The sequence below is a fragment of the Scyliorhinus torazame genome, chromosome 14 (assembly GCF_047496885.1).
Source record: "Scyliorhinus torazame isolate Kashiwa2021f chromosome 14, sScyTor2.1, whole genome shotgun sequence".
Lineage (NCBI taxonomy): Eukaryota > Metazoa > Chordata > Chondrichthyes > Carcharhiniformes > Scyliorhinidae > Scyliorhinus > Scyliorhinus torazame.
Window position 1 is genome coordinate 113310642 of NC_092720.1, and position 27491 is coordinate 113338132.

General features: G+C 48.1%; 1 protein-coding gene across 2 annotated transcripts in view; it reads left to right on the forward strand.

The window, feature by feature from the left end:
• The window catches only part of epha4b (eph receptor A4b), a 523058-nt gene that overhangs the window by 20939 nt on the left and 474628 nt on the right, over positions 1-27491 (forward strand). For both annotated transcript variants that reach the window (XM_072474682.1, XM_072474681.1), the window contains exon 2: positions 1308-1372. In XM_072474682.1, coding sequence (XP_072330783.1) covers positions 1308-1372 — 65 coding nt within the window. The remainder of the gene's footprint in view (positions 1-1307; positions 1373-27491) is intronic.

The following is a 27491-nucleotide window of genomic DNA, read 5'->3' on the forward strand; positions in this document are numbered from 1 at the left end:
CCGGGTCGGAGAATCGCCGGGGGGCGGGGTGAATCCCGCCCCTGCCGGCTGCTGAATTCTCCAGGGCCGGATATTTGGCGGGGGCGGGAATCGTGCCACGCCGGCCACTGGCAGCAGCCCCCCCGGCGATTCTCCGGCCCGCGATGGGCCGAGTGGCCCCCCATTTTCGGCCGGTCCTGCCGGCGTAAATTAGAGTAGGTACTTACCAGCGGGACCTGGCTGCGCGGGCGGCCTCCGGGGTCCTCGGGGGGCGCGAGGGGATCTGGTCCCGGGAGGTGCCCCCACGGTGATCTGGCCCGCAATCGGGGCCTGTGTTGTGGGGGCACTATATTCTTCCGCATCGGCCGCTGTGGTCCTCCGCCATGGCCGACGCGGAGAAGAACTGCCCTGCGCATGCGCCGGGATAATGCCAGCACACGTTGGCGCTCCCGCGCATGCGCCAACTCGCGCTGGCCGGCGGAGGCCCTTCAGTGCCGGTTGGCGTGGCGCCAAGTCCCTTCCCCGCCGGCCAGCGCGGCGCAAACCATCCTGGCGCTGGCCTAGCCCCATCCTCGGCACCTTTGGGGCGGCCGGCGCAGGAGTGGTTCACGCCACTCCTCGGCGTCGGAGTTGCCCGCCCCGCCGATTCCCGCCCCCTGTTCTAGGTTAGCCTGACACTGGGCTTGCAGAATTGCACATGTGCAGACAGAACATGCGGACATTTGCTGGACAATAAGTCATAATTCGAACAGCCCAACAATTTAAATTTCGTAACCTAATGAAGAACTTTGAAAGATTCAATGTGATCAGTGTGTTATCAGTTATGATGCAGCAACCAGTAAGTTCTATGGACCTCAAGTTACACCAAGTAATGGTTGAGACCAGCAACCAGAGTTGTAGTTTACTTATTCAGCAGTGAGTGTAGAAACTGAACATTGATCCAGATTGCAGCTCAGTATACATGTCCAGCAGCGTGGGTTCAATTCCCGTACCAGCTGAGAACTGAGAATTCTGAATTCTCCCTCCGTGTAACCGAACAGGCGCCGGAATGTGGCAACTAGGGGCTTTTCACAGTAACTTCATTGCAGTGTTAATGTAAGCCTACTTGTGACAATAAAGATTATTATTATCCAAATCCTGCTTATTTTCAACACTAGTCTTAAGTTAATTGAAGCTTGATGAAGGAATTTTTTCCACTTTGACCCTGTCTGACCACAATGAAATTCCAATTTTCTGAAAAGTTCAGGGCAGGTTAATGATGGTCTTCACTCAAAGGGACCATGATTCTCATTACAAATAATTACAGTAACTTTTCTTCTTGTTTATAGTTACCCTCTTGGATTCTATGTCAGCTCCTGGAGACTTGGGCTGGGTGGCATATCCTCCAGAGGGGGTGAGTATATTGTATTTCCTTTCTTTGATTAAGTAGCCTAGTGAGGGCAAAGGTGTCAAAAATGATCTTGAATCCCAGTTCCTAGACAGTAGATGACTATCCAAACATGCTTCCCATAAAATAGCATATTTGAAAATTAGTGTGATGATGTGACTGGAACTGCTTTGCTAATTCAAAATTACCTCTGTAAATTGTCTATTTGGGCGTGTTAGACGGCATTATATCCTTTGCTGTAAGGATAGTGACAGGGGGTATGTTTATCCATCAAAGGCTCAGTCTTGAAGGTCAAAATCTTACAACACCAGGTTAAAGTCCAACAGGTTTGTTTCGAATCACTAGCTTTCGGAAGCTAGTGATTCGAAACAAACCTTTTGGACTTTAAGCTGGTGTTGTAAGACTTCTTACTATGCCCACCCAAGTCCAACGCCGGCATCTCCACATCATGAAGGTCGAAAGCTGCAGGATCTTCGTTGCAGGTGAGGAGCAAGTGGATGTAGAAACTTTTTTCCACATTTAGGAAGACTTTTGTCATTTAAAATTTTTTAAGGGAGAGGTAGGCAGAAGAAAGGGAGTTGCAAAAGCAAAATACTGCAAGTGCTGGACTTCTAAGGGGAAAACAGAAAATTCTGGAAGTACTGAGCAGGCCGGGCAGAATTTGTGGAGAGAGGAAAAACAGAGTTAACATCTTCGGTCAATGTCTCTTTGTCAGAATTGGGAGCACGAAGAGGTGTAGCAGTTGAAGTGAAGCAGGGAAAGGTGGCAGAGGGAGGAAAGAACAAAAGGGAAGATTTTTGACAGGGTAGAATGCAGGAGATTAAATTAGAAAGAGATGATCGTGCAAGGGCAAAAGAGATGGTAACGAGAAAAGAAATGAAAGATGTGTCTAGAAGAGATGTAATGGGAAAATGCAGAAATGCCGGCAACAGCTGCCGTCCAAAAGCCAAATATGAATGGGGGGCAGAGATTATGGCCTGAATTTGTTGAACTCAATGGCTGGAATCCCCGCCCCCCTCGTGGTGTGTTTTCCAGTGACGGAGGCGACTCGCCATTGGTTGCCAGTGGGATCTTCCTGTTCCACCAAAATCAGGGGCAATTTGCGTTGCCTGCAGGCTGCGCCCCCGGGGAACCTGAAGATCCCTCCGACGGGAAAGGCCGGAAATCCAGCCCAATGTTGAGTCCAGAAGGCTGTAAAATACCTAATCAAAAGATGGGGCGCTGTTCCTCATGCGCACTTTGAAGTTCAGTGCAGCAGTGTTGGACACCGAGGGCTTGTAGGTCAGAGTGGGAGCAGAGAGGAGAGTTAAAGTGTCAGACAATCAGAAGAATGGGATAATGAGTGTAAAATTGATGGAAATTGTGTAATCTGCAGGTACTTTGTGAGCACCTCAATTCTATCTATTGGGGAGCATCATGCAATCACAGTGAGGATTTCCAGCAAGATCAGGGCGATGCACAGATCACAGATGGCAGTGCATAAAGAGGATCGAAAAAACAGTGGAGCCAATTTCATTGTTAGATTTTCTACAGCAGTGACCCATTCATATTCAGACAAGCGTCACTTACCTCATTCATCAGTGCTACCGAGGTTTTCAATCTGCGTTTATCGGAAGTAATTTTAACCTTGACTGCTTGGGTGGTAAACCAATGGGCCAGATGTCCCACCTGTTATAGTAACTGCCCAATTTTCGTTTCTGTTCATTTCAATGAACAAAACCTCCTGCCCTAATGGTGACCGGGAAAATTACAATTACCCATGTAGTTTGCACTGAGTGCTGAATTTGGTGCATTTGAGTGCGATAGTGAGAGTTTGGTGACCGAGGGAGTATAAGGCTTCATTTTTATCTAAAGTTTAGTCTTTCTTTTATTTAGTTAATTAACTTAAAAGTTGCTGTTTGGTTTAGAAGAAGGTGAATTTTCAATAAGCTTTAAACCGGCTTCTACTTGTAGGCACTTGCAGCTGGAGCTTGTTAATTAGTTAATTGGATTAGGCCAGGTTTTCAGAGGCTAGATTCACAGTATAAAAGTGATCCCCTACAGTGCAGACTTTGTTTGCACTGAGTGCTGAATTTGGTGCATTTGAGTGCGATAGTGAGAGTTTGGTGACCGAGGGAGTGCTGAATTTGGTGCATTTGAGTGCGATAGTGAGAGTTTGGTGACCGAGGGAGTGCTGAATTTGGTGCATTTGAGTGCGATAGTGAGAGTTTGGTGACCGAGGGAGTGCTGAATTTGGTGCATTTGAGTGCGATAGTGAGAGTTTGGTGACCGAGGGAGTGCTGAATTTGGTGCATTTGAGTGCGATAGTGAGAGTTTGGTGACCGAGGGAGTTAGGTGAGGAGGGAGTAAGGCGCTCCTTTCATTTTGTTTCCGACATTTCCGCAAAGAGTGCGAAGAGAGCTAGGAGTTTACAGAAAGTGTAGCTGACTGGGAGCAGGGTCGGAGGGCGGAGATCTAGTTAGTCCACAGGGCAGCTATATTCTGTCAGGTAAGAAGGGATGGAGGCTAGGCCAGTTGCATGCTCCTCCTGTAGGATGTGGGTGGTGAGGCATACCACCGGTGTCCCCACTAACTATACCTGCGGGAAGTGCACCCAACTTCAGCTCCTCAAAGACCGTGTTAGGGAACTGGAGCTGAAGCTGGATGAACTTCGGATCATCCGGGAGGCAGAGGGGGTGATTGAGAAGAGTTACAAGGAGGTAACCACACCCAAGGTACAGGACAAGAATAGCTGGGTTACGGTCAGGGGGAAAAAAACAAACAGGCAGAAAGTGCAGGGATCCCTCGTGGCCGTTCCCCTTCAAAACAAGTATACCGTTTTGGATGCTGTTGGGGGGGGGGATGACCTACCGGGGGAAGGCCCTAGCGGCCAGGTCTCTGGCACTGAGTCTGGCTCTGGGGCTCAGAAGGGAAGGGGGGAGAATAGAAAAGCAATAGTTGTAGGAGATTCAATGGTTAGGGGAATAGATATGAGATTCTGTGGTCGCGAGCGAGACTCCCGGAAGGTATGTTGCCTCCCGGGTGCCAGGGCCAGGGATGTATCGGATCGTGTCTTCAGGATCCTTAAGGGGGAGGGTGAGCAGCCAGAACTCGTGGTGCACATTTATACCAACGACATAGGTAGGAAAAGGGGTGTGGAGGTAATAAACAAGTTTAGGGAGTTAGGCTGGAAGTTAAAAGCCAGGACAGACAGAGTTGTCATCTCTGGTTTGTTGCCGGTGCCACGTGATAGCGAGGCTAGGAATAGGGAGAGAGTGCAGTTGAACACGTGGCTGCAGGAATGGTGTAGGAGGGAGGGCTTCAGGTATTTGGATAATTGGAGCGCATTCTGGGGAAGGTGGGACCTGTACAAGCAGGACGGGTTGCATCTGAACCAGAGGGGCACCAATATCCTGGGAGGGAGGTTTTCTAGTACTCTTCGGGAGGGTTTAAACTAATTTGGCAGGGGAATGGGAACCGGATTTGTAGTCCAGCAACTAAGGTAGCCGATATTCAGGACGCCAAAGCATGTAATGAGGCAGTGGGGAAGGGAACACTGACAAAGGAGAGTATTTGCAGGCACGAAGATGGGTTGAAGTGTGTATACTTCAACGCAAGAAGCATCAGGAATAAGGTGGGTGAACTTAAGGCATGGATCGGTACTTCGGACTACGATGTGGTGGCCATCACGGAAACTTGGATAGAAGAGGGGCAGAAATGGTTGTTGGAGGTCCCTGGTTATAGATGTTTCAGTAAGATTAGGGAGGGTGGTAAAAGAGGTGGGGGGGTGGCATTATTAATTAGAGATAGTATAACAGCTGCAGAAAGGCAGTTCGTGGAGTATCAGCCTACTGAGGTAGTATGGGTTGAAGTCAGAAATAGGAAAGGAGCAGTCACCTTGTTAGGAGTTTTCTATAGACCCCCCAATAGTAGCAGAGATGTGGAGGAACAGATTGGGAAACAGATTTTGGAAAGGTGCAGAAGTCATAGGGTAGTAGTCATGGGCGACTTTAACTTCCCAAATATTGAGTGGAAACTCTTTAGATCAAATAGTTTGGATGGGGTGGTGTTTGTGCAGTGTGTCCAGGAAGCTTTTCTAACGCAGTATGTAGATTGTCCGACCAGAGGAGGGGCAATATTGGATTTAGTACTGGGTAATGAGCCAGGGCAAGTGATAGATTTGTTAGTGGGGGAGCATTTTGGAGATAGTGACCACAATTCTGTGACTTTCACTTTAGTAATGGAGAGGGATAGGTACGTGCAACAGGGCAAGGTTTACAATTGGGGGAAGGGTAAATACGATGTTGTCAGACAAGAATTGAAGTGCATAAGTTGGGAACATAGGCTGGCAGGGAAGGACACAAGCGAAATGTGGAACTTGTTCAAGGAACAGGTGCTACGTGTCCTTGATATGTATGTCCCTGTCAGGCAGGGAAGAGATGGTCAAGTGAGGGAACCATGGTTGGCAAGAGAGGTTGAATGTCTTGTTAAGAGGAAAAAGGTGACTTATGTAAGGCTGAGGAAACAAGGTTCAGACAGGGCATTGGAGGGATACAAGATAGCCAGGAGGGAACTGAAGAAAGGGATTAGGAGAGCTAAGAGAGGGCATGAACAATCTTTGGCAGGTAGGATCAAGGAAAACCCCAAGGCCTTTTACACATATGTGAGAAATATGAGAATGACGAGAGCGAGGGTCGGTCCGATCAAGGACAGTAGCGGGAGATTGTGTATTGAGTCTGAAGAGATAAGAGAGGTCTTGAACGAGTACTTTTCTTCTGTATTTACAAATGAGAGGGGCGATATTGTTGGAGAGGACAGTGTGAAACAGATTGGTAAGCTCGAGGAAATACTTGTTAGGAAGGAAGATGTATTGGGCATTTTGAAAAACTTGAGGATAGACAAGTCCCCCGGGCCTGACGGGATATATCCAAGGATTCTATGGGAAGCAAGAGATGAAATTGCAGAGCCGTTGGCAATGATCTTTTCGTCCTCACTGTCAACAGGGGTGGTACCAGGGGATTGGAGAGTGGCGAATGTCGTGCCCCTGTTCAAAAAAAGGACTAGGGATAACCCTGGGAATTACAGGCCAGTTAGTCTTACTTCGGTGGTAGGCAAAGTAATGGAAAGGGTACTGAAGGATAGGATTTCTGAGCATCTGGAAAGACACTGCTTGATTAGGGATAGTCAGCACGGATTTGTGAGGGGTAGGTCTTGCCTTACAAATCTTATTGAATTCTTTGAGGAGGTGACCAAGCATGTGGATGAAGGTAAAGCAGTGGATGCAGTGTACATGGATTTTAGTAAGGCATTTGATAAAGTTCCCCATGGTAGGCTTATGCAGAAAGTAAGGAGGCATGGGATAGTGGGAAATTTGACCAGTTGGATAACGAACTGGCTAACCGATAGAAGTCAGAGAGTGGTGGTGGATGGCAAATATTCAGCCTGGATCTCAGTTACCAGTGGCGTACCGCAGGGATCAGTTCTGGGTCCTCTGCTGTTTGTGATTTTCATTAATGACTTGGATGAGGGAGTTGAAGGGTGGGTCAGTAAATTTGCAGATGATACGAAGATTGGTGGAGTTGTGGATAGTAAGGAGGGCTGTTGTCGGCTGCAAAGAGACATAGATAGGATGCAGAGCTGGGCTGAGAAGTGGCAGATGGAGTTTAACCCTGAAAAGTGTGAGTTTGTCCATTTTGGAAGGACAAATATGAATGCGGAATACAGGGTTAACGGTAGAGTTCTTGGCAATGTGGAGGAGCAGAGAGATCTTGGGGTCTATGTTCATACATCTTTGAAAGTTGCCACTCAAGTGGATAGAGCTGTGAAGAAGGCCTATGGTGTGCTCGCGTTCATTAACAGAGGGATTGAATTTAAGAGCCGTGAGGTGATGCTGCAGCTGCACAAAACTTTGGTACGGCCACATTTGGAGTACTGTGTACAGTTCTGGTCGCCTCATTTTAGGAAGGATGTGGAAGCTTTGGAAAAGGTGCAAAGAAGATTTACCAGGATGTTGCCTGGAATGGAGAGTAAGTCTTACGAGGAAAGGTTGAGGGTGCTAGGCCTTTTCTCATTAGAACGGAGAAGGATGAGGGGCGACTTGATAGAGGTTTATAAGATGATCAGGGGAATAGATAGAGTAGACAGTCAGAGACTTTTTCCCCGGGTGGAACAAACCATTACAAGGGGACATAAATTTAAGGTGAAAGGTGGAAGATATAGGAGGGATATCAGAGGTAGGTTCTTTACCCAGAGAGTAGTGGGGGCATGGAATGCACTGCCTGTGGAAGTAGTTGAGTCGGAAACATTAGGGACCTTCAAGCAGCTATTGGATAGGTACATGGATTACGGTTAAATGATATAGTGTAGATTTATTTGTTCTCAAGGGCAGCACGGTAGCATTGTGGATAGCACAATTGCTTCACAGCTCCAGGGTCCCAGGTTCGATTCCGGCTTGGGTCACTGTCTGTGCGGAGTCTGCACGTCCTCCCCGTGTCTGCGTGGGTTTCCTCCGGGTGCTCCGGTTTCCTCCCACAATCCAAAGATGTGCGGGTTAGGTGAATTGGCCAATGATAAATTGCCCTTAATGTCCAAATTGTCCTTGGTGTTGGGTGAAGGTGTTGAGTTTGGGTAGGGTGCTCTTTCCAAGAGCCGGTGCAGACTCAAAGGGCCGAATGGCCTCCTTCTGCACTGTAAATTCAATGATAATCTATGATTAATCTAGGACAAAGGTTCGGCACAACATCGTGGGCCGAAGGGCCTGTTCTGTGCTGTATTTTCTATGTTCTATGTTCTATGTTCCAGTGTTTCCAGAAGCTGCTGACTCTCTCTCCTCTCCCACCTCCTCTCTCTTTTACTCATGTGCGTCTTTTACTGTCCTCTCAAGTTAATTATTGTAAGCACACTCTGACTGACACACAGAACAACGGAAATAATCATTGACATTGCTACTTACTGAATACATTTGGCACACATCTTCCTGCTCTCAAGCTGCACACTTGAGAAAACGAAAATCAAGTTTGAGTTTAATAACTGAACTTGAAGTAGATGGGCTAGATGACACGTTCTTGTCGTGATTTATTTTCTTCAGCTCTTATTTCTGATGGCTGTGAACGTAATCTCGAATAATTTAATGGGGAAGTTTACCTAATTAGCTTCCTGGTGGTTCACCTTGACCCAGTCGGTGGCACTCTTATCATTAAGTTGTGGATTCAAGCCCCACTTCAGGGTTTGACACCCTGATCCATGTATCACCTTTTGGGTGGAATGCTCACTTGAGATTAAATAAATCTATATCAAGTCATGAAGAAGAACTTTGAGGATCACATGGTACTGTTCAGGGAAGAGCAAGGAATACTCCCCTATATTGTTCAGTTACATTGCTGCCTAAACCAATGCCACTGAAACATCCTTGAATCCCATGCAAACATTGGCAATGTTTATACGGAATTACTTAGCAAATTTAACATGGGAACAGATCATTTGGCCCAACCAGTCAGGGTTGATGTTCATGGTCCATCTGACCAGCCCAAATGCTTGATGGAGCTGTCTGTCCTTCTCCAAAAATTGATAATAAGAAGTCAGCTAGGACTTTTGACCTTCTGCAATTTAATCTATTACTTCTAATCGTTGTCAGGCATTAAGTGCTCAATGCAACTAATACTAAATTAATTAAGCATTGTTACTTCACATTAGCGATTTACCTTTGTAGAACAGTGTAGTGACCTTTTCATAACATTTATGTAATAACTGTATACCAGTCCCAGATCCGAGTTCTCATCATAGCATATTGGAACAACAGAAACCAATAATTACAGTACACTGACCTTGAAAACTTCTGGAATTTTGTAGAAGTCTGACTGGTGCAATATAGACCTTCAAAGAAGGAAACCTGTCACCCTTACTTGATCCGGTCTACACACGGGTTTTAGTGGTCACAGGAGTCCAAAACAAGAGGCGTAAAGAAACTTATTTTATTGCAAAGCAAACTATATACACAGTACACTCCAGGTCCCAGCCGAGACTATTCATGCTCAGCTCCCATCTGGGCGGGCTTTTATAATAGAGTTCATTACTCCGCTGATGGGCCTCCGCCCATCAGTGGGGAAGCTCATATTCAACAAGGCTCACAAGGGGAGGCTAATTGACCCATCCCCGTAGGTCTCGTGCAGGTTATAACACAAGTCTAGTCCATAAAGGGCTCTAAAATGCCCTCACAGCCCTTCTGATTGCAAGGTTAATGTCGTAAAATATCCCAAGGTACTTTACAGACACGTTAATAAACAAAATTTGATACTGAGCTACATCGGGAGACAGGACAGATGACCAAATACTTAATCGAAAAGCATTTGTCAAGCAGCGTCTTAAAGGATGAGAGGCCCAAGGAGAAAACTCCAGACTTTAGGACCTAGGCAGCTGAAAGCATGGCCATAACTGGGGCAGTGATTAAAATGGAGGATGTGCAAAAGGCCAGCGTGGGAGGAGCACCAAGATCTTGGATGGTTGTGGGGCTGGTTGAGAGATAAGGAGATAAGGAGGGGTAAAGCCAAGGAGCAATTTGAAAACAAGAATGAGAATTTGAAATTTGAGGCACTGCTGGAATGGGGACCTGGGTAGGTGAGGGAACACATGGGTGATAGATGAACAGGACTTTGTGTGTTAGGATCCAGGCAGAAGAGTTTGGGATGAGCTCAAGTGTGAGTCGGGTGCCGGTAAATATACTTTGTTCAAAAACCCAATAATAAACATTTTTTTAAAAAAGAGAAAAATAAGTGTGTTGGGTGGAAGATGGGAGGGCGGCCAGCAAGAGTGTTAGAATATTCATGTTTAAAGGTAACACAAGCAGGGGTGAGGATTTTAGCAGCAGGTGAGCCTGAGGTAGGGGCAGAGTCAGACAAAGTTATGGAGGTGGAAGCGGCAGGCTTGATGATGGAACGGGTGGACGTGGCCGGAGAATCCTGCCTTTGGTGGAGGAGTAGGTCATTTGGCCCTCTGAGCCTGCACCACCATTCAATATGATCATGACTGATCATGCAGATTCAGTATCCCTCACCCGCTTTCTCTCCATACCCCTTGACCCCTTTAGCTGCAAGGGCCACATCCAGCTACCTCTTGAATATATCCAAAAGCTCACGTCAAGGTTAAATATGACACAAGTTGCAAATGGTCTGTTTCAGCCGTAGACTGTTACCAGGGATATGGATGGAGTCAATCATTGTGTTAATGGCAGCTAGGGACTGGCAACGAATGTGGCCTCATAAACATTGGCCACATTCCCAAGAATATATAAATATATTTTTAAAATTATCTTTCTGGAACAGCAAAATAGAAAATGTTGCAATCGTGAGGCTTTGTGTGACTCAGGAAGCTATATTTGACTCTGTGACTGTTCAGAAGCTGAAGATGTTTGTTCCAAATTTCAAGGGGAAGAGCTGAGCTCCCTGAGTTTCTCGGTTAGTGACAACTTCATGTTGGGATCACTTACAAATTCATTGCTAATGACTGCAAAAGAGTGCATATGTCAGAAAATTTACCAGCACGTCAGCTATTGTTTTGACACTGGGGAATGAGAGAATTAAAATATAGGCATGAAGAATCTGTTACCCTGGTCCTTTTTAAAAATATATGACACTTCATAAAGATTTGTGCCTACCCCAGTCCAACGCCGGCATCTCCACTTCAAAAAATAATGAGGGCAAAAAAGTGTTCACGCAATGAGTGAAACATAGAAAATGGACTGGATTCTCCCGCCCCGCCCGCTGCAAAATAGCACGGGCGAGCTGCCTACAATGGAGAATTCCATTGACCTCGGGTGGGAATCTCCAGTCGCCGGGTGGACGCGGCCAGAGAATCCTGCCCTAGGTGCAGGAGTAGGCTATTTGGCTCTTTGAGCCTGCACCCCCATTCAATATGATCATGGCTGATCATGCAAATTCAGTATCCCTCACCCGCTTTCTCTCCATTACCCCTTGATCCTTTTAGCTGCAAGGGCCACATCCAGCTACCTCTTGAATGTATCCAACAAACTGGCCCGACAGCTTTCTGTGGTAGAGAATTCCACAAGTTGACAACTCTCTGAGAGAAGAAGTTCTTTCTCATCGCAGTCCTGAATGGCTAACCCCTTATTCTTCGGCTGTGACCCCTAGTTCTGGACATCCCCAACATCGGGAACATTCTTCCCGTATCTGGCCTGTCCAGTCCCATCCGGATTTTATATGTTTTTCTGAGATCCCCTCTCATTCTTCTGAACTCCAATGAGTTCAAGCCCAGTCCATCCAGTTCTTCTTCATATGTCAGTCCTGCCATCCCGGGAATTAGTCTGGTGAACCTTCACTGGATGGTGAACCTTCCTCAAACTAGGAGACCAAAACTGCACGCGGTAGTAAAGGTGTGGCCTCACCAAGGCTCTGTATAACTGCAGCAAGACATCCCTACTCCTATACTCAAATCCACTCGCTATGAAGGCCAGAATGCCATTAGCTATCCTCACCGCCTGCTGTACCTTCATGCCAACCTTCAGCGACTGTTTCACCATGACACCCAGGTCTCGTTGCACTTCCCCTTTTCTTAAACTACCACCATTCAGAGAATAATCTGCCTTCCTGTTTTTGCCACCAAAGTGGATAACCTCACATGTACCCACATTGTATTGCAGTTGCCAAGTATTTGCCCACTCAGCGAGCCTGTCCAAGTCACCCTGCAGCCTCTTTGCATCCTCCTCATAGTACACACTGCTGTGGTTAGGATTTGGCTGATAGAATAGTGGCGGAAGATTCAATGGTAACTTTCAAATGGGAATTAAATAAACACTTGAAGAAGAAAGTTTCGCTGGGGTATTGGGAAAGAGTGGGGGTTGAGATTAACTGGGCAGCTCTTCCAAAGGGACAGCATAGATGCGATGAGCCAAGTAACCTCCTTCTGTGTTGTACAGTGCTACATTTCTGTGATTCTGAACATGTCTCATAAAGTAGTTCAAGTCTTGAGATTTTTTGCCTTCAAACAATATATTTATAGTGAAATGTGGAAGGAAATTCACCATTTCTGATTCTCCCTCCCTTCTCCTGAGGCTGCAGAATCCTTTTGATGCATTTTCGCAGATGTTGGCCACATTGCAGAATGCACCAAGTTGTTATTCCTCATGCATGAATCTAGATGATGAGAGCATATATTTCCAATTAGCCCTCCTGGGTGTAAAACTGATGTGCTGAATCAGACACTTGCTATGGAAGCTGCCTGATCTTCATTGAAAATTGTGAAGCCTTCATAATGGACAGGCAATCACAGTGGCCAGTTTTATACCTGCATTTGGACCTCGCTGCCACCTGGCTATTTGATTGTGAGAGACAAACAGAGCCCAATCTGATTCTGTCCATATTCAACACCCACCCATCTTCGTCTTTAGCCAGAGGTCAGTGGACAGCGAAGAGGAGCTCTCACCTTGACCGAGTTTTCCACTCCCTCGCCCAGGGTTGCTGATGCCAGTCTCGTGAGCATCAGGGCTCTTTATCAACTGTTGCAATGAGGTGTTACAGTGGTCCAGCAAGCTGAAATAGGACATGGCAGAAAAGACCATCTGAAGACACAGATTTCAGTTCCTCCATGTAGCGACAGCACTGCCATGACTTTCAGGAGCAATGGGGGCACAGGATTAAAATATAGCTCCAAGGAACTCATTTTGCAGTAACATTGAGATGATGGGTCCAATATGATAAAATTCTGTAACAAATATTTGTTGCTCATATTTTGATTTTAATGGAGAAGATTTTCTCCCATTGAAAATATCAGCAAAAGGAGAGGTTCATGGTTACATTAAAATGGCATCAGTGAGGGTGGGGAAATCCCGAAACAAGCAAATACATAAACATTAAGATGACTTTCCTTAATCAAAGCTAACTTGTAGACTTTGTAGAATTTAATGCCCCGGTCTAGCTGCAGCGGTGCACTCAACCAAAAAAACCTTAGCAGGTTATTTCAAGTTGGGGTCAGCATGGTGGCCCAGTGGTTAGCACTGCTGCCTTACGGCACCAAGGGCACAGGTTTGATCACGCCCCCGGGTCACTGTCCATGTGCAGTTTACACATTCACCCCATGTCTGCGTGGGTCTCACCCCCACAACCCAAAAAGATGTGCAGGGTAGGTGAATTGACCACGCTAATTTGTCCCTTAATTGGAAAAAAACAGAATTGGGTACTCTAAATTTATTTTAAAAAGGGTTCATTCAAGTTATTTTAATGAAATATTACAGTTATGTGCATTTTGTTCACTTAGAAAGCTGAGCCCCCTAACTTAGAAACCGAGGACTGGATTCTCCGTTTCAGCGGCTAAGTGCCGGCTGAAACAGAGAATTCGCGGGCATTTCACGAAGCCACAATCACTGACGAACACTCAACGATCCCAGGACTGGTGAGAGGTACCCGTGGCGCTGAGTAAACTCCTGGCTCCCGCGCCAAAAGTAGGTGGAGAACGGCCGGGTCCCTGGCCGCGCATGCGCACGGTGACGACCTGCAGCGTTCGCGCCGTACAACATGGCGCCGGCCGTGAGCGGACCCGACCCCACAGGCCACCCCCTGGCCACCCCACACCAGCCTCCCCAAACCTCATGGAAGCCCCCCCCCCCCCCCCTCAGCCAGCAGCACAGACACGTGGCAGCGCTGGATACAGTCCTCAGCCGCCACGCTGGGTTCCCGACCGCTCAAACCACACATCAACTGCGCAGTCGGAAACACGCGCCATCGGGGGCGGAACAGCACAAGAGGGTCTTTCGATGACCCACCAGCGGCGTTTCAACGGTGTGCGGTGCGTGACATGATGACGCCATTTCGGAGGGGGCAGTGACTCGAAAACTGGCGTTAAACCGGCGCCGCCCCCCCGATTTGGGCGTCGGAAGGTATTCTCCGCCCAATCTCCGATTACCATATCGGCGTCGGGCAATGGAGAATCCTTCCCCAAGGCTCTCCGTACCTCGCCCCCATCCCTGCCACTTAGAATAACGTATCATCAAACCTTACTTCCTGATTGTGTGAAAAATTTTGTAACTTATTTTCACAACTCATTTTCCGTCTCGCCTTCTGCCCCGTCATGTTGCAATAGGATTATTGGAACAAAGAGAAATGATGCCTCTCTTCTAGAGAGGGAAGCAACAATCACAGAAATCGTGGGCGGGATTCTCTGTTGCACGACGCCGATATTCTAATCGGCGATCGGGCGGAGAATCCCTTCTGATGCCCAAATCGGGGGCGGTGCCGGTTTGACCCCGGTTTGACCCAGGTATTCGAGTCTCCGCCCCCTCTGGTTGGAAACCCAGTGAGGCGGCTGCGGACTGTGTCCAGCGCCGCCATACTTGGCCGGGATCCATGCCGCTGGCCAGGGAGGTTTCCGTGAGGGCTGGGGGGACTGGTGTGGGTGGCCTGTTGGGTCGTATTTGGCGAGTTGGGTCAGCCTGCACCTGGTGCCATGTTGTACGGCGCGACCACGCAGGTCATCGCCATGCGCATGCGTGGCCACAGACCCGGCCATTGGGCAGCACGGTAGCACAAGTGGATAGCACCGTGGCTTCACAGCGCCAGGGTCCCAGGTTCGATTCCCTGCTGGGCCACTGTCTGTGCGGAGTCTGCACGCTCCCCCCGAGTCTGCGTGGGTTTCCTCTGGGTGCTCCGGTTTCCTCCCACAGTCCAAAGACGTGCAGGTTAGGTGGATTGGCCGTGATAAATTGCCCTTAGTGACCAAAAAAAAAAGGTTAGGAGGGGTTATTGGGTTACGGGGATAGGGTGGAAGTGAGGGCTTAAGTGAGTCGGTGTCGACTCGATGGGCCGAAGGGCCTCCTTCTGCACTGTACGTTCTATGTTCTATGTTCATTCTCTGGCCATTTTCAGTGCGGGAGCCGGGAGTTTCACCCGGCGGCGCTGCTATCCCCTCACCGGTTCCGGAATCGGTGAGGGTTCGCCGCCGATTTATGCATCGTAAAAAACCCGCGGATTTTCCATTTCAGCTGGCACATAGCCGCTGAAACGGAGAATCCAGCCCCCTTTTCTTTAGCCTCCCATCTCCCAATACCAAAATAATACAGTTGATTAGTCTGGGTCACTAAGAGGTTGCTCAAAAAGTGAACGTTAATTAACTCGTACGTCTACTGGGACTGGAATGGACACTGCCAAATCCAGCTGCACCCTCAATCGGCTTCACCCACTTTCACAATTATAGCTGTCTGAAAGATTTCAAATTCCGAACTTCCATTCTTTCAATGAGAAATTAAATTTTGCATTGTTGGCAACTTTTTCAATAAAATGAGGTAAACAGAATTTCCTACCTGTTGATACAACTGAACTTCTGTGCACAATAAGTGTGGTTACTGAAGTCCCACAGTTGCCTGGCAGCTGTTTCCTAGTTTACAGTATATGGCTCTGGATGAGATAGATTGTGGGCTGGATTCTCCGTCCCGTCGCACCAGATTTGCCGGCTGGTCAATGGGGTTTCCCATTGTGGGGCAGCCCCACACCGTCAGGAATCCCCCAGGCTGCCGGCAAAATGGAGCACCCCGATGGTGGAGAATCCAGCCCCAGGTCGAAAACCTGGCAGCCAATTTGTGCACAGTAAGCTCCCACAACCAGGAGTGAAAGGAATGCCAAGATGAGCTGTTTCAATTATGTGGGTTGAACGATAAAGCTTGGCACAGGAGATTGGGAAAACTGCCATTCCCACAGACAAACCCCCTGTTGCAAACTCGAAAGGTGACACCTCTGACAGCGCAGCATGCCTTCAGCACTGCACAGAAGTGGCACTCTTGATTATGTGCTCTGGTCTCTGGAGTGGGGCTTGATCCCATATCCTAATAACTCAGAGATGAACGTTCCACCACTGACACTTTAGAGGACATGTATAAATTAATTGTAACCTGAAAGAAATATGAGATTTATATACTTGGCTGGCCACTGAAGGGCTTATATGGAGAGGGTGTTGGACACACCAAACAGGGTTATGAGTTTAATAGTTCCAAGTTGGTTTCAGACAAGAAACAAAAAAAAAAAACGATACTTATGCAGCTGGAATAATTACGGGCGATGATTACCTGGTTTAATCAAGTGAAGCTCCTTGGACAGTAAAGTTAATTATAGATTCATTGCAGAGCTGAGCACTTTGCACAATGATGAAGAGTGTCAAGGTTACATTAAAACAGCCTCGATGAGGCTGGGGAAATCCAGAAACATGCAAATACATAAAAATGGAGCTGCTTTTCCTTAATCAAAGCTAAATTGTAGACTCTGCAGAATTTAATGCCCCGGTCTAGGTGCAGCAGTGCACTCAACCAGAAAAATTCTTAGCCGTTTAATTCAAGTTATTTTAATGAGATATTACAATTTTGTGCCTTTTGTTCACTTAAGAAGCTGAGCTGCCTAATTTGGAACCCGAGGCTCTCCCGACTCGCCAAGCACACCAACTCACCCCGATCCCTGCCACTCACAGAATAAAGTATCTTCAAATTTTTTTTCCTAATTGTGTGAAAAGAATTTACTGGTTTTCACAACTCATTTTCAGTCCCAACCTCTGCCCCGCCTTGTTGCAATGGTATTACTAGAACAAAGAGAAATGATGCCTCTCTTCTGGACAGCGAAATAACAAATACAGAAGTCCTTTTCTTTAGCCTCCCTCCCTCCCCAAGACCAAAATAATACAGTTGATTAGTTTGGGTCACTAAGAGGCTGTTCCAAAAAGTGAAAGTTAATTAACTCGTACGTCTACTGGGACTGGAATGGACACTGCCAAATCCAGCTGCACCCTCAATCGGCTTCAACCACTTTGCACAATTATGGCTGTTTGAAAGACTTCAAGTTCTGAACTTCCATTCTTTCCTTTCACCTGGAAATGTACGCAGGTCTGTCCTATAACAGGGCAGCACGGTAGCATTGTGGATAGCACAATTGCTTCACAGCTCCAGGGTCCCAGGTTCGATTCCGGCTTGGGTCACTGTCTGTGCGGAGTCTGCACATCCTCCCCGTGTGTGAGTGGGCTTCCTCCGGGTGCTCCGGTTTCCTCCCACAGTCCAAAGATGTGCAGGTTTGGTGGATTGGCCATGATAAATTGCCCTGAGTGTCCAAACTTGCCCTTAGTTGGGTGGGATTACTGGGTTATGGGGATAGGGTGGAGGTGTTTACCTTGGGTAGGATGCTCTTTCCAAGAGCCGGTGCAGACTCGATGGGCTGAATGGCCTCCTTCTGCACTGTAAATTCTATGATAATAACTTTGTTACATCACTATAAATGTTTCAAGAGACTAATGATGGAGAGATTGCAATCATTTTAGTTTTCCTTTTCCATAACTTGACCAAGTGATTTTTACTCATGTTTGTGATGGACAAGCTACTTTATGAGGGCTGATCTCATGGCTGAGCCCAATTCTACTCTCATCAGACATGTAGACATATAAGACAGAAAGTTCCGAAAAACTAACTGAAAACTGACATGTTTCTCCCAAGAAACACAAGCAGGTTTTCTGTCCAGATCTTTTGACACTTTATCAGAAACACATTGTTAGACATGTTTAGCGCTGTCACTCTGGCAGGGTGGGGGCCTCATGGAACCGGCAAGTCCAGCTGCTCAGAAATTGAGGTGCAATTTTTAAAGGGAGCCCCGATCAGTGAGATCACTGAACTCCCACCTACCCCACCACAGCCGTGGAGGATTCTCCCCAAGAACTTCGGGGTGAGCACCCCGCCTCCCCCAAGTATCCCCAGTGCACACGCCTCCCCTAAGGGAAGCCCAGCCCCAATGGAGCAGGGTTTTCCCCCCTCTCTGTGCCACCTTTCAGGACTCCCTGGCACAATACCAATGAAGAATCACACCCTTTCACTTTCAGGCACTCGCTAGATGTGAGGAGAGATTGGTTTGGTTAGTTCAACCAAGGCTCAGTAAGTTGCACTCGTTCCTCTTGAGTCTGAAGTTTGTGGGTAAAGTTCCACTCCAGAGACTTGAGCACCAAGTCTAGGCTGACACTGCAGTACAGTCCCAAGGGGGTGCTACACTATAGGAGATGGAGATTCAACAAATGGTATATGAAAAAATGAAATGAAATGAAATGAAAATCGCTTATTGTCACAAGTAGGCTTCAAATGAAGTTACTGTGAAAAGCCCCTAGTCGCCACATTCAGGCGCCTGTTCGGGGAGGCTGTTACGGGAATTATATTGAGGCTCAATCTCAGGTAGAAGTAAAAACAATCCCATGACATTGTCACAGAAGAACAGGAGAGTTTTCTCTCGTGCCCAAGTCAACATGTATCCCTCAACTAACACCATTAAAATAAATGAGCTGAGGACTTCCGGGTGCGGCGATGACCAGCTGAGTCACACGTTTCAGCACCTCCCGTTGGAACGGACTTTTGGGCTCCATTCGGAGCCCCAATGGCAATTTTTGACGGCTAAAACCATTGTGCGGTGAAATAGAAGGGAATCCCCCCGGATATATATGGAGAAAGAAGAGAGTAGTGGCTGGATTGCAGAGGATCCTCAGGAGCAGCGGCAAGGAAGGGAAGCACGAAGCAAGCTGGCGGCGGAAGGAGACCGTTCGGTGTGGGGCCCGGAACAGCAAGAGTTCCTGCGGCGCTGTGTGGAGGAGCTGAAGAAGGAGGTGTTAGCCCCGATGCTACAGGCGATTGAAGGGCTAAAGGAGGCACAGAAGACCCAGGAGTTGGAGCTTCGTGATGTGAAGGCAAAGGCTGCTGAGAATGAGGATGAAATACAGGGCCTGGTGGTGAAGACAGAGACGCACGAGGCACTACATAAAAGGTGCGTAGAGAGGCTGGAAGCCCTGGAGAATAACTCGAGGAGGAAGAACTTAAGAGTTTTGGGTCTTCCCGAAGGTGCAGAGGGGGCGGACGTCGGGGCATATGTGAGCACATTGCTTCACTCGTTAATGGGACCGGAGGCCCCGACGGGCCCTTGGAAGTGGAGGGAGCATATCGAGTCCTTGCGCGAAGACCAAAGGCAGGAGAAATACCTCGAGCCATAGTGGTGAGGTTTCACCACTATAAGGACAGGGAGATGGTCCTGAGATGGACGAAAAAGACACGGAGCTGCAGGTGGGAGAATGCGGTGATCCGCGTGTACTAGGATTGGAGTGCGGAGGTGGCGAGAAGGAGGGCGAGTTTCAATCGGGCCAAGGCGGTGCTACATAGAAAGAAAGTTAAATTTGGAATGCTGCAGCCAGCGAGACTGTGGGTTACACACCAAGGGAAACATCACTACTTCGAGACGGCAGAAGAGGCGTGGACATTTATTGTAGAGGAGAAGTTGGACTAGACTGGAGAGAGAAAGAGTTTCTGTAATAAAGTAGTGGGGGGATTGTATGGGACGGGTAAGGGGGAAGGGGGGAAATTTTCTCTATTCCCCTCGTTGGGGGGTGGGGTATGGTGAACTGTGGGCGCGGTGGGGAAGGAGAGGGGGAAGGAGAGAGGGAGCTGCGCCATTAGGGGCGGGGCCGAGTGGGAAACGCAGGCTTTGTTCCCGCGCTATGGTAATTGCGGCGGGAAAGGTAGCGCAGGAAGGAGGGGGCCTTACACAATGGGGGGCCAAGGATAAACGGGGGAAGCCGAGGTCAGCCAGAGTTTGCTGACTTCTGGGAGTAACATGGGGGGAGCAATTACGCTAGAAAGGGATCTAGCGGAGGGGGGGGGGGAGTTAACTGGGTTGCTGCTGCTAAGGGAAAGGGGGAGCTGTTATGGGGCGGGGTGGTCGGGACGTGAGGACACCGTCGGGGGGACAAACTGGAGCGTGGGAACCGGGTGAGGAGCTGGTCTAAAAAAGGGGATGGCTAGTCGACATGGGGGGGGGGTAAAGAGCCCCCCAACACGGTTGATCACGTGGAATGTGAGAGGGCTAAATGGGCCGATTAAGAGGGCAAGGGTACTCGCGCACCTAAAGAAATTAAAGGCAGATGTGGTCATGCTACAGGAGACGCATCTGAAACTGGCGGATCAGGTCAGATTACGTAAAGGATGGGTGGGACAGGTATTTCATTCGGGCTTGGATGCGAAAAATAGAGGGGTGGCTATATTAGTGGGGAAACAGGTAGTGTTTGAGGCGAGGACCATAGTAGCGGACAGTGGGGGTAGATACGTGATGGTGAGTGGCAGATTACAAGGGGAAGCAGTGGTTCTGGTGAACGTATATTCCCCGAACTGGGATGATGCAAACTTCATGAAGCATATACTGGGGCGTATCCCGGACCTGGAGGCGGGAAAGTTGGTAATGGGGGGAGATTTCAACATGGTCCAGGATCCAGGGCTGGACCGATCCAGGTCTAGGACCGGGAGGAGGCCGGCAGCGGCCAAGGTGCTTAAGGACTTCATGGAGCAGATGGGAGGAGTAGACCCCTGGAGATTAACTAGGCCCAGGAGTAGGGAGTTTTCCTTCTTCTCCCATGTCCACAAGGTGTATTCTCGGATAGACTTCTTTGTCCTGGGAAGGGCACTGATCCCGAAGGTGACAGGGACGGAGTATTCGGCCATAGCCATCTCGGACCATGCCCCACATTGGGTAGATCTGGTAGTAGGAGAGGAAAAGGAACGGCACCCACTCTGGAGATTAGATATGGGACTGTTGGCGGATGAGGGTGTGTGTGTAAGGGTGAGGGGATGTATCGAAAGGGACCTGGAGTTTAACGATGATGGAGAGGTTCAGGTGGGAGTGGTCTGGGAGGCACTGAAGGCGGTGGTCAGAGGGGAACTGATTTCCATAAAGGCCCATAAGGGGAAACAAGAGAATAAAGAGAGGGAGCGATTGTTGAGAGAAATTTTGAGAGTGGATAGGCAATATGCAGAGGCTCTGGATGAGGGACTGTACAGGAAAAGACGAAGGTTGCATACGGAATTTGACGTGCTGACCACGGGCAGGGCAGAGGCACAATGGAGGAAGGCACAGGGAGTACAGTATGAGTACGGAGAGAAGGTGAGCCGGTTACTGGCCCAACAATTGAGGAAGAGAGGGGCGGCGAGGGAGATAGGTGGGGTGAGGGACGAGGAGGGTGAGATGGAACGGGGAGCAGAGAGGGTGAACGGTGTGTTTAAGGCATTTTATGAGAGGCTGTATAAGGCTCAACCCCCGGAAGGGAAGGAGGGAATGATGCACTTCCTGGATCAGCTGGAATTCCCAAAGGTGGAGGAGCAGGAGAGGACAGGATTGGGAGCACAGATTGAGGTGGAGGAGGTGGTAAAAGGGATTGGGAGCATGCAGGCAGGGAAGGCCCCAGGACCAGATGGGTTCCCGGTGGAATTTTATAGGAAATACATGGACCTACTAGCCCCGTTTATGACGAGAACCTTTAACGAGGCCAGGGAAGGGGGGACGTTGCCCCCGACGATGTCGGAGGCGACGATATGGTTGCTCCTGAAGAGGGACAAAGACCCGCAGCAGTGCGGGTCTTACAGGCCTATCTCCCTTCTGAATGTAGATGCCAGCTCTTGGCCAAGGTGATGGCGACGAGGATCGAGGATTAGGTTCCAGGGGTGGTTCACGAGGATCAAACTGGGTTTGTTAAGGGGAGACAGTTGAACACTAATATACGGAGGCTGCTAGGTGTGATGATGATGTCCCCACCGGAGGGAGAGGCGGAGATAGTGGTGGCGATGGACGCTGAGAAAGCATTTGATAGAGTGGAGTGGGATTACCTGTGGGAAGTGTTGAGGAGATTTGGATTTGGAGAGGGGTTTATTGGGTGGGTTCAGCTTTTATATAGGGTCCCGGTGGCAAGTGTGATCACAAACAGGCAGAGATCTGACTACTTCCGTCTAGAGAGAGGGACAAGACAGGGGTGTCCCCTGTCCCCGATACTGTTTGCGTTGGCAATTGAGCCACTGGCCATAGCGCTGAGGGGCTCTAGGAAGTGGAGGGGAGTACTTAGGGGAGGAGAAGAGCACCGGGTGTCATTATACGCTGATGATTTGTTGCTGTATGTCGTGGACCCAGTAGAGGGGATGCCCGAGATAATGCAGACACTCAGGGATTTGGGGGAATTTTCGGGATATAAGCTGAATATGGGGAAGAGTGAGCTGTTTGTGATGCACCCTGGGGAACAGAGCAGGGGAATAGATGATTTGCCGCTGAGGAGAGTAACAAGGGATTTTCGGTACCTAGGGATCCAGATAGCCAGGACTGGGGAACCTTGCATAAGCTTAATTTAGGAAGATTGGTGGAGCAGATGGAAGAGGATTTTAGGAGATGGGACATGGTGCCCCTGTCACTGGCGGGCAGGGTGCAGGCGGTCAAAATGGTGGTCCTTCCGCAATTTCTTTTTGTGTTCCAGTGCCTCCCTGTGATGATTACCAAGGCCTTTTTCAAAAAAGTGGATAAGAGCGTTATGAGTTTTGTGTGGGCTGGGAAGACCCCAAGAGTGAAGAGGGAGTTTCTGCAGCATAGCAGGGATAGGGGGGGACTGGCACTGCCGAGCTTAAGTGACTATTATTGGGCCGCCAATATATCAATGGTATGCAAGTGGATGGAGGAAGGGGAGGGAGCGGCGTGGAAAAGACTAGAGATGGCGTCCTGTGGGGGAACCTGCCTGCAAGCATTAGCGACGGCGCCTTTACCGTTCTCCCCGAAAAAGTACACCACAAGTCCAGTGGTGGTGGCAACACTGAAAATCTGTGGGCAGTGGAGACGACATAAGGGAGTGACGGGTGCCTCAGTGTGGTCCCCGATAAGGAACAACCATAGGTTCGTCCCGGGAAGGATAGATGGGGGATTTAAATCTTGGCAGCGAGCAGGAATTGCGAAATTGAAGGACTTGTTCTTAGACGGGACGTTCGCGAGTCTGGGAGCACTGACAGAAAAATATGGGTTGCCACCTGGGAATGCATTTCGCTATATGCAAGTGAGGGCATTTGTGAGGCAGCAGGTGAGGGAATTTCCGCAGCTCCCGGCGCAAGAGATCCAGGACAGAGTGATTTCGGGGGCATGGGTGGGTGATGGTAGGGTGTCAGATATATATAGGGAAATGAGAGATGAGGGGGAGACGATGGTAGAGGAGCTGAAGGGAAAATGGGAGGAGGAGCTGGGGGAAGAGACTGAGGAGGGGCTGTGGGCAGATGCCCTAAGTAGGGTAAACTCTTCGTCCTCGTGTGCCAGGCTCAGCCTGATACAATTCAAGGTTCTACACAGGGCGCATATGACGGGACCAAGGCTGAGTAGATTTTTTGGAGTGGAGGATAGGTGCGGGAGATGCGCGGGAAGCCCGGCGAACCACACCCAGATATTTTGGTCATGTCCGGTATTGCATGGGTTCTGGGTGGGTGTGGCAAAAGTGATTTCAAAGGTGGTGGGGGTCCGAGTCGAACCAGGCTGGGGGTTGGCTATATTTGGGGTTGCAGATGAGCCAGGAGTGCAGGAGGCGAGAGAGGCCGATGTTTTGGCCTTTGCGTCCCTAGTAGCCCGGCGAAGGATTCTACTTATGTGGAAAGAAGCTAAACCCCCGGGCGTGGAGGCCTGGATAAACAACATGGCAGGGTTTATAAAATTGGAGCGGATAAAGTACGCACTAAGAGGTTCGGCTCAAGGGTTCACCAGGCGGTGGCAACCGTTCCTTGACTACCTCGCAGAACGATAAGGGAAATGGAGAAGGTAGCAGCAGCAACCGGGGGGGGGGGGGGGGGGGGGAGGGCCCACGCGGGCCCTCAGGGGTTTCCTATAGTTGTTTGTATATTAGTTATTTATACTGGCATGTGGGACTTTATTGTCTTGGAGAGTTATTATTTTGTTGTTGGCAGTTGCCGTTTAGTTAATATATTATTTATTTGTTAAAAAAAAAACGGTCATTATTATTTATATTGTTTTAAAGTTGTAAAAATGGGAAAATCCTGTACTGTTCTTGTTTGACCGAAAAAATTTTGAATAAAATATATTTTTTAAAAAATAAAATAAAATAAATGAGCTGTTCATTATCATTGTTTTTCGAAGCTTTCTATTTATAAATTAGCCACTACATTTCCTACATTACAATATCTACACTTCAAAAGTATTCATTTGGCATTGGAACTCCCTTAAGTCTTGAAAGTAATGACAAAACACAATGAAGGGGATCCTCCGCTTCGCTGGCAACGTACCCATGCCCACGGTTTCCTGACAGCGTGGGGTGGCCAAAATGGGAAAACCCATTAGTCGGCTCCGTGAATGGAGAATCCCGCTTCCGGAGGGGGGCGTGCTGCGCTGCACCACGCTGAAAAACGGGGTGTGATGGAGAATCCTGCCCATGTTAGTGAAAATGAAATGAAATGAAAATGAAATGAAAATCGCTTATTGTCACAAGTAGGCTTCAAATTAAATTACTGTGAAAAGCCCCTAGTCGCCACATTCCGGCGCCTGTTTGGGGAGGCTGGTACGGGAAGTGCAGAGTGCTGGTGGTGCAGAGTTACTGAAATCTGTTATACTGTCCAATTGTCACCTCAGCTAACATCAGTCCAGGAAGTAATCTGCAAATTTCTAGGCTGCAGACCTTTGCATTTAGACTCTTATCCAAAATGTGACATAGACCAGGCAGCCTTGACACAATCTGCATCAATCTGTTTTGAGCCAACTCAGCAGTAATATGCATGAACCTGGAAACTGAACATACGGAGATCGAAGTGCTACAGTTTCTGATTTCCAATTTACCTACTGCTTGTTGTTGGTGAGGGAATAGCATAAATGATACTCTTTATACATCATTATCCCTTATTTACATATTAATTAGGATTATCGTTGTTTGACATCACAAGGGCACAGAACATACAGCTGACAAAGGCTACCGTATTTATTTGGTTCTATAATTCCCAAATTGGGTCCTGCCTATGGTTGTTGGAAAACATAGTTTGAATATGGATTAATTATTGTTTTAAACTAAGGGGTGGCCCAGTGGTTAGCACTGCTGCCTACGGCGCTGAGGACCCGAGTTCGATCCTAGCCCCAGGTCACTGTCCGTGTGGAGTTTGCACGTTTGCCCTGTGTCTGCGTGGGTTTCATCCCCACTCCCAAAATATGCAGGTTAGGTGGATTGGCCACACTAAATTGGCCCTTAATTGGAAAAATAATAATAATTGGGTACGCTATTGTTTTTAACTTTTCGTTAATAAATCAACACTTAGTTTTCTGTTGGACCATATGGGTTTTTATCCACAGAACAACATTTATATAGTAACTTATGTCTGCCCACAAGTGCTCAAAAGAAGGATTTCTGTTTAATCCAAAATATTGGTTGACATTATCTAAATGGCATCTTGCTCAGGCCTAAATTACCACATACACCCTTAATTGACGTCAATGCTTCAAGTGCAGTTATGCAGCAACCACCATCAGTTCAGGATTGCTTGTGTAACTTATGTCAAAGGCAATGTAATGGTCGTTTACTGTAGACGGACCCTTTTTCTTCCCTTCGCCAAAAAGAAGCATGAAAGTACATGAGCAGGCTAGTTTAATGTAAAAAGGAACCTTGCTACATCCAGCCTCCAAATTCAAGATGCTTGGCTGCGGGTATTACTGTGGTGGATCCACTGACAAGATGCAGTTACTCAATCGGCATCGAAGACTGATAAGTGAAGCACCAGTTACACAGTAGCGCTCAGCTACTACTGCAGCTTCCAGTCTCGGCTTTTCCCTTCAGCATCCAAAACTAAACATCAACAACAATGTTTCCTCCTCGGGCGGTATGGTGGCACAGTGATTAGCACTGTTGTCTCATGGCGCTGAGGACCCCGGTTCCATTCCGGCCCCAGGTCACTGTCCATGTGGAGTTTGCGCATTCTCACTATGTCTGCGTGGGTCTCACCTCCACAACCCAAAAGATGTGCAGGGTAGGTTGATTGGCCATGCTAAATTGCCCCTTAATTGGAAATAAAACAATGTTCCCCCTTTGTCTTGTCTATTTTCAATAACACAGAAACAGAAGGTCTCATGCAGTAAATCAATTAAGACAACTGAATGGTTGAGGACTCTGGGTCTGGGCTCAATGGAGTTTAGAAGGATGAGGGGGGATCTCATTGAAACTTATAGAATACTGAGAGGCCTAAATGGAGTGGACATGGAGAGGATGTTTCCACGAGTAGGAGAAACTAGAACATAAGGGCACAATCTCAGACTGAAGGGATAATCCTTTAAAACAGAGATGAAGAGGAATTTATTCAGCCAGAGGAAGGTGAATCTCTGGAAATCTTTGCTACAGAAGACTGTGGAATCCAAGTCACTGTGTCTTTAAGACAGAGATAGATAGGTTCTTGATTAATAAGGGGATCAGGGATTATGGGGAGAATGCAGGAGAATGGGGGTGAGAAATATATCAGCCATGATTGAATGGCGGAGCAGATTCGATGGGTCTGCTCCTCTATATCATGGTCTAATTAAGCAGCAGGGAGTTTGTTGGGATGAAATGTCTGGATTTGGCTGTTAAAACATTACTTGTAAACAAAATCAAACCGCAGATGCTGACTTTGGAGTGCACTGAATAAATAATCTTGTTGTCTGGTTACTGCCTTTCATCTCAGGCGGCTGAAAAAAACAAAAGCCAGCCACAAAGTTCCTCATGTTCTATTGACATCCAAATGATCTAGGATATGGATAAGGATGCACTGGGTTAAAAGTTCTCGATATTCCAAAGTTAAGAACCAATAAATCTATTTCTTGTACAAATCCGTCACTGAAGATATCAGCCCTGGCTCAGTTGGTTGAACTCTTGCTTCTGAGTCAGGAGGTTGTGTCTTCGAATCGCGCTCCAGGACTTGGGCTGAACCATCTAAGCCAGTGCTGTGGGAAGTGCTGTACTGTCAGGGTGCTGTCTTTTGGATGATATGTTAAACTGAGGTCCCATAATCCTTAAAAATCCCATGTCATTATTTTGAAGACGAGCAGGGGAGTTATCTCTGGTGTCTTGGCCAATTATTATCCCTCAGATAAACATCAAAAAAACTGATTAACTAGCCATTGTTATATTGCTATTTGTGGGAGCTTACTGAGTATGAATAATAGTTACGACAGTGGCTGCACTTCCAAAGTACTTATTTGAATGTGAAGTGCTTTCAGATATCTGGGGCGAGATTCCCGACCCCCCGCCGGGTCGGAGAATCGCCGGGGGCTGGCGTGAAACCCACCCCCGCCGGTTGCCGAATTCTCCGGCACCGGAGATTCGGCGGGGGAGGGAATCG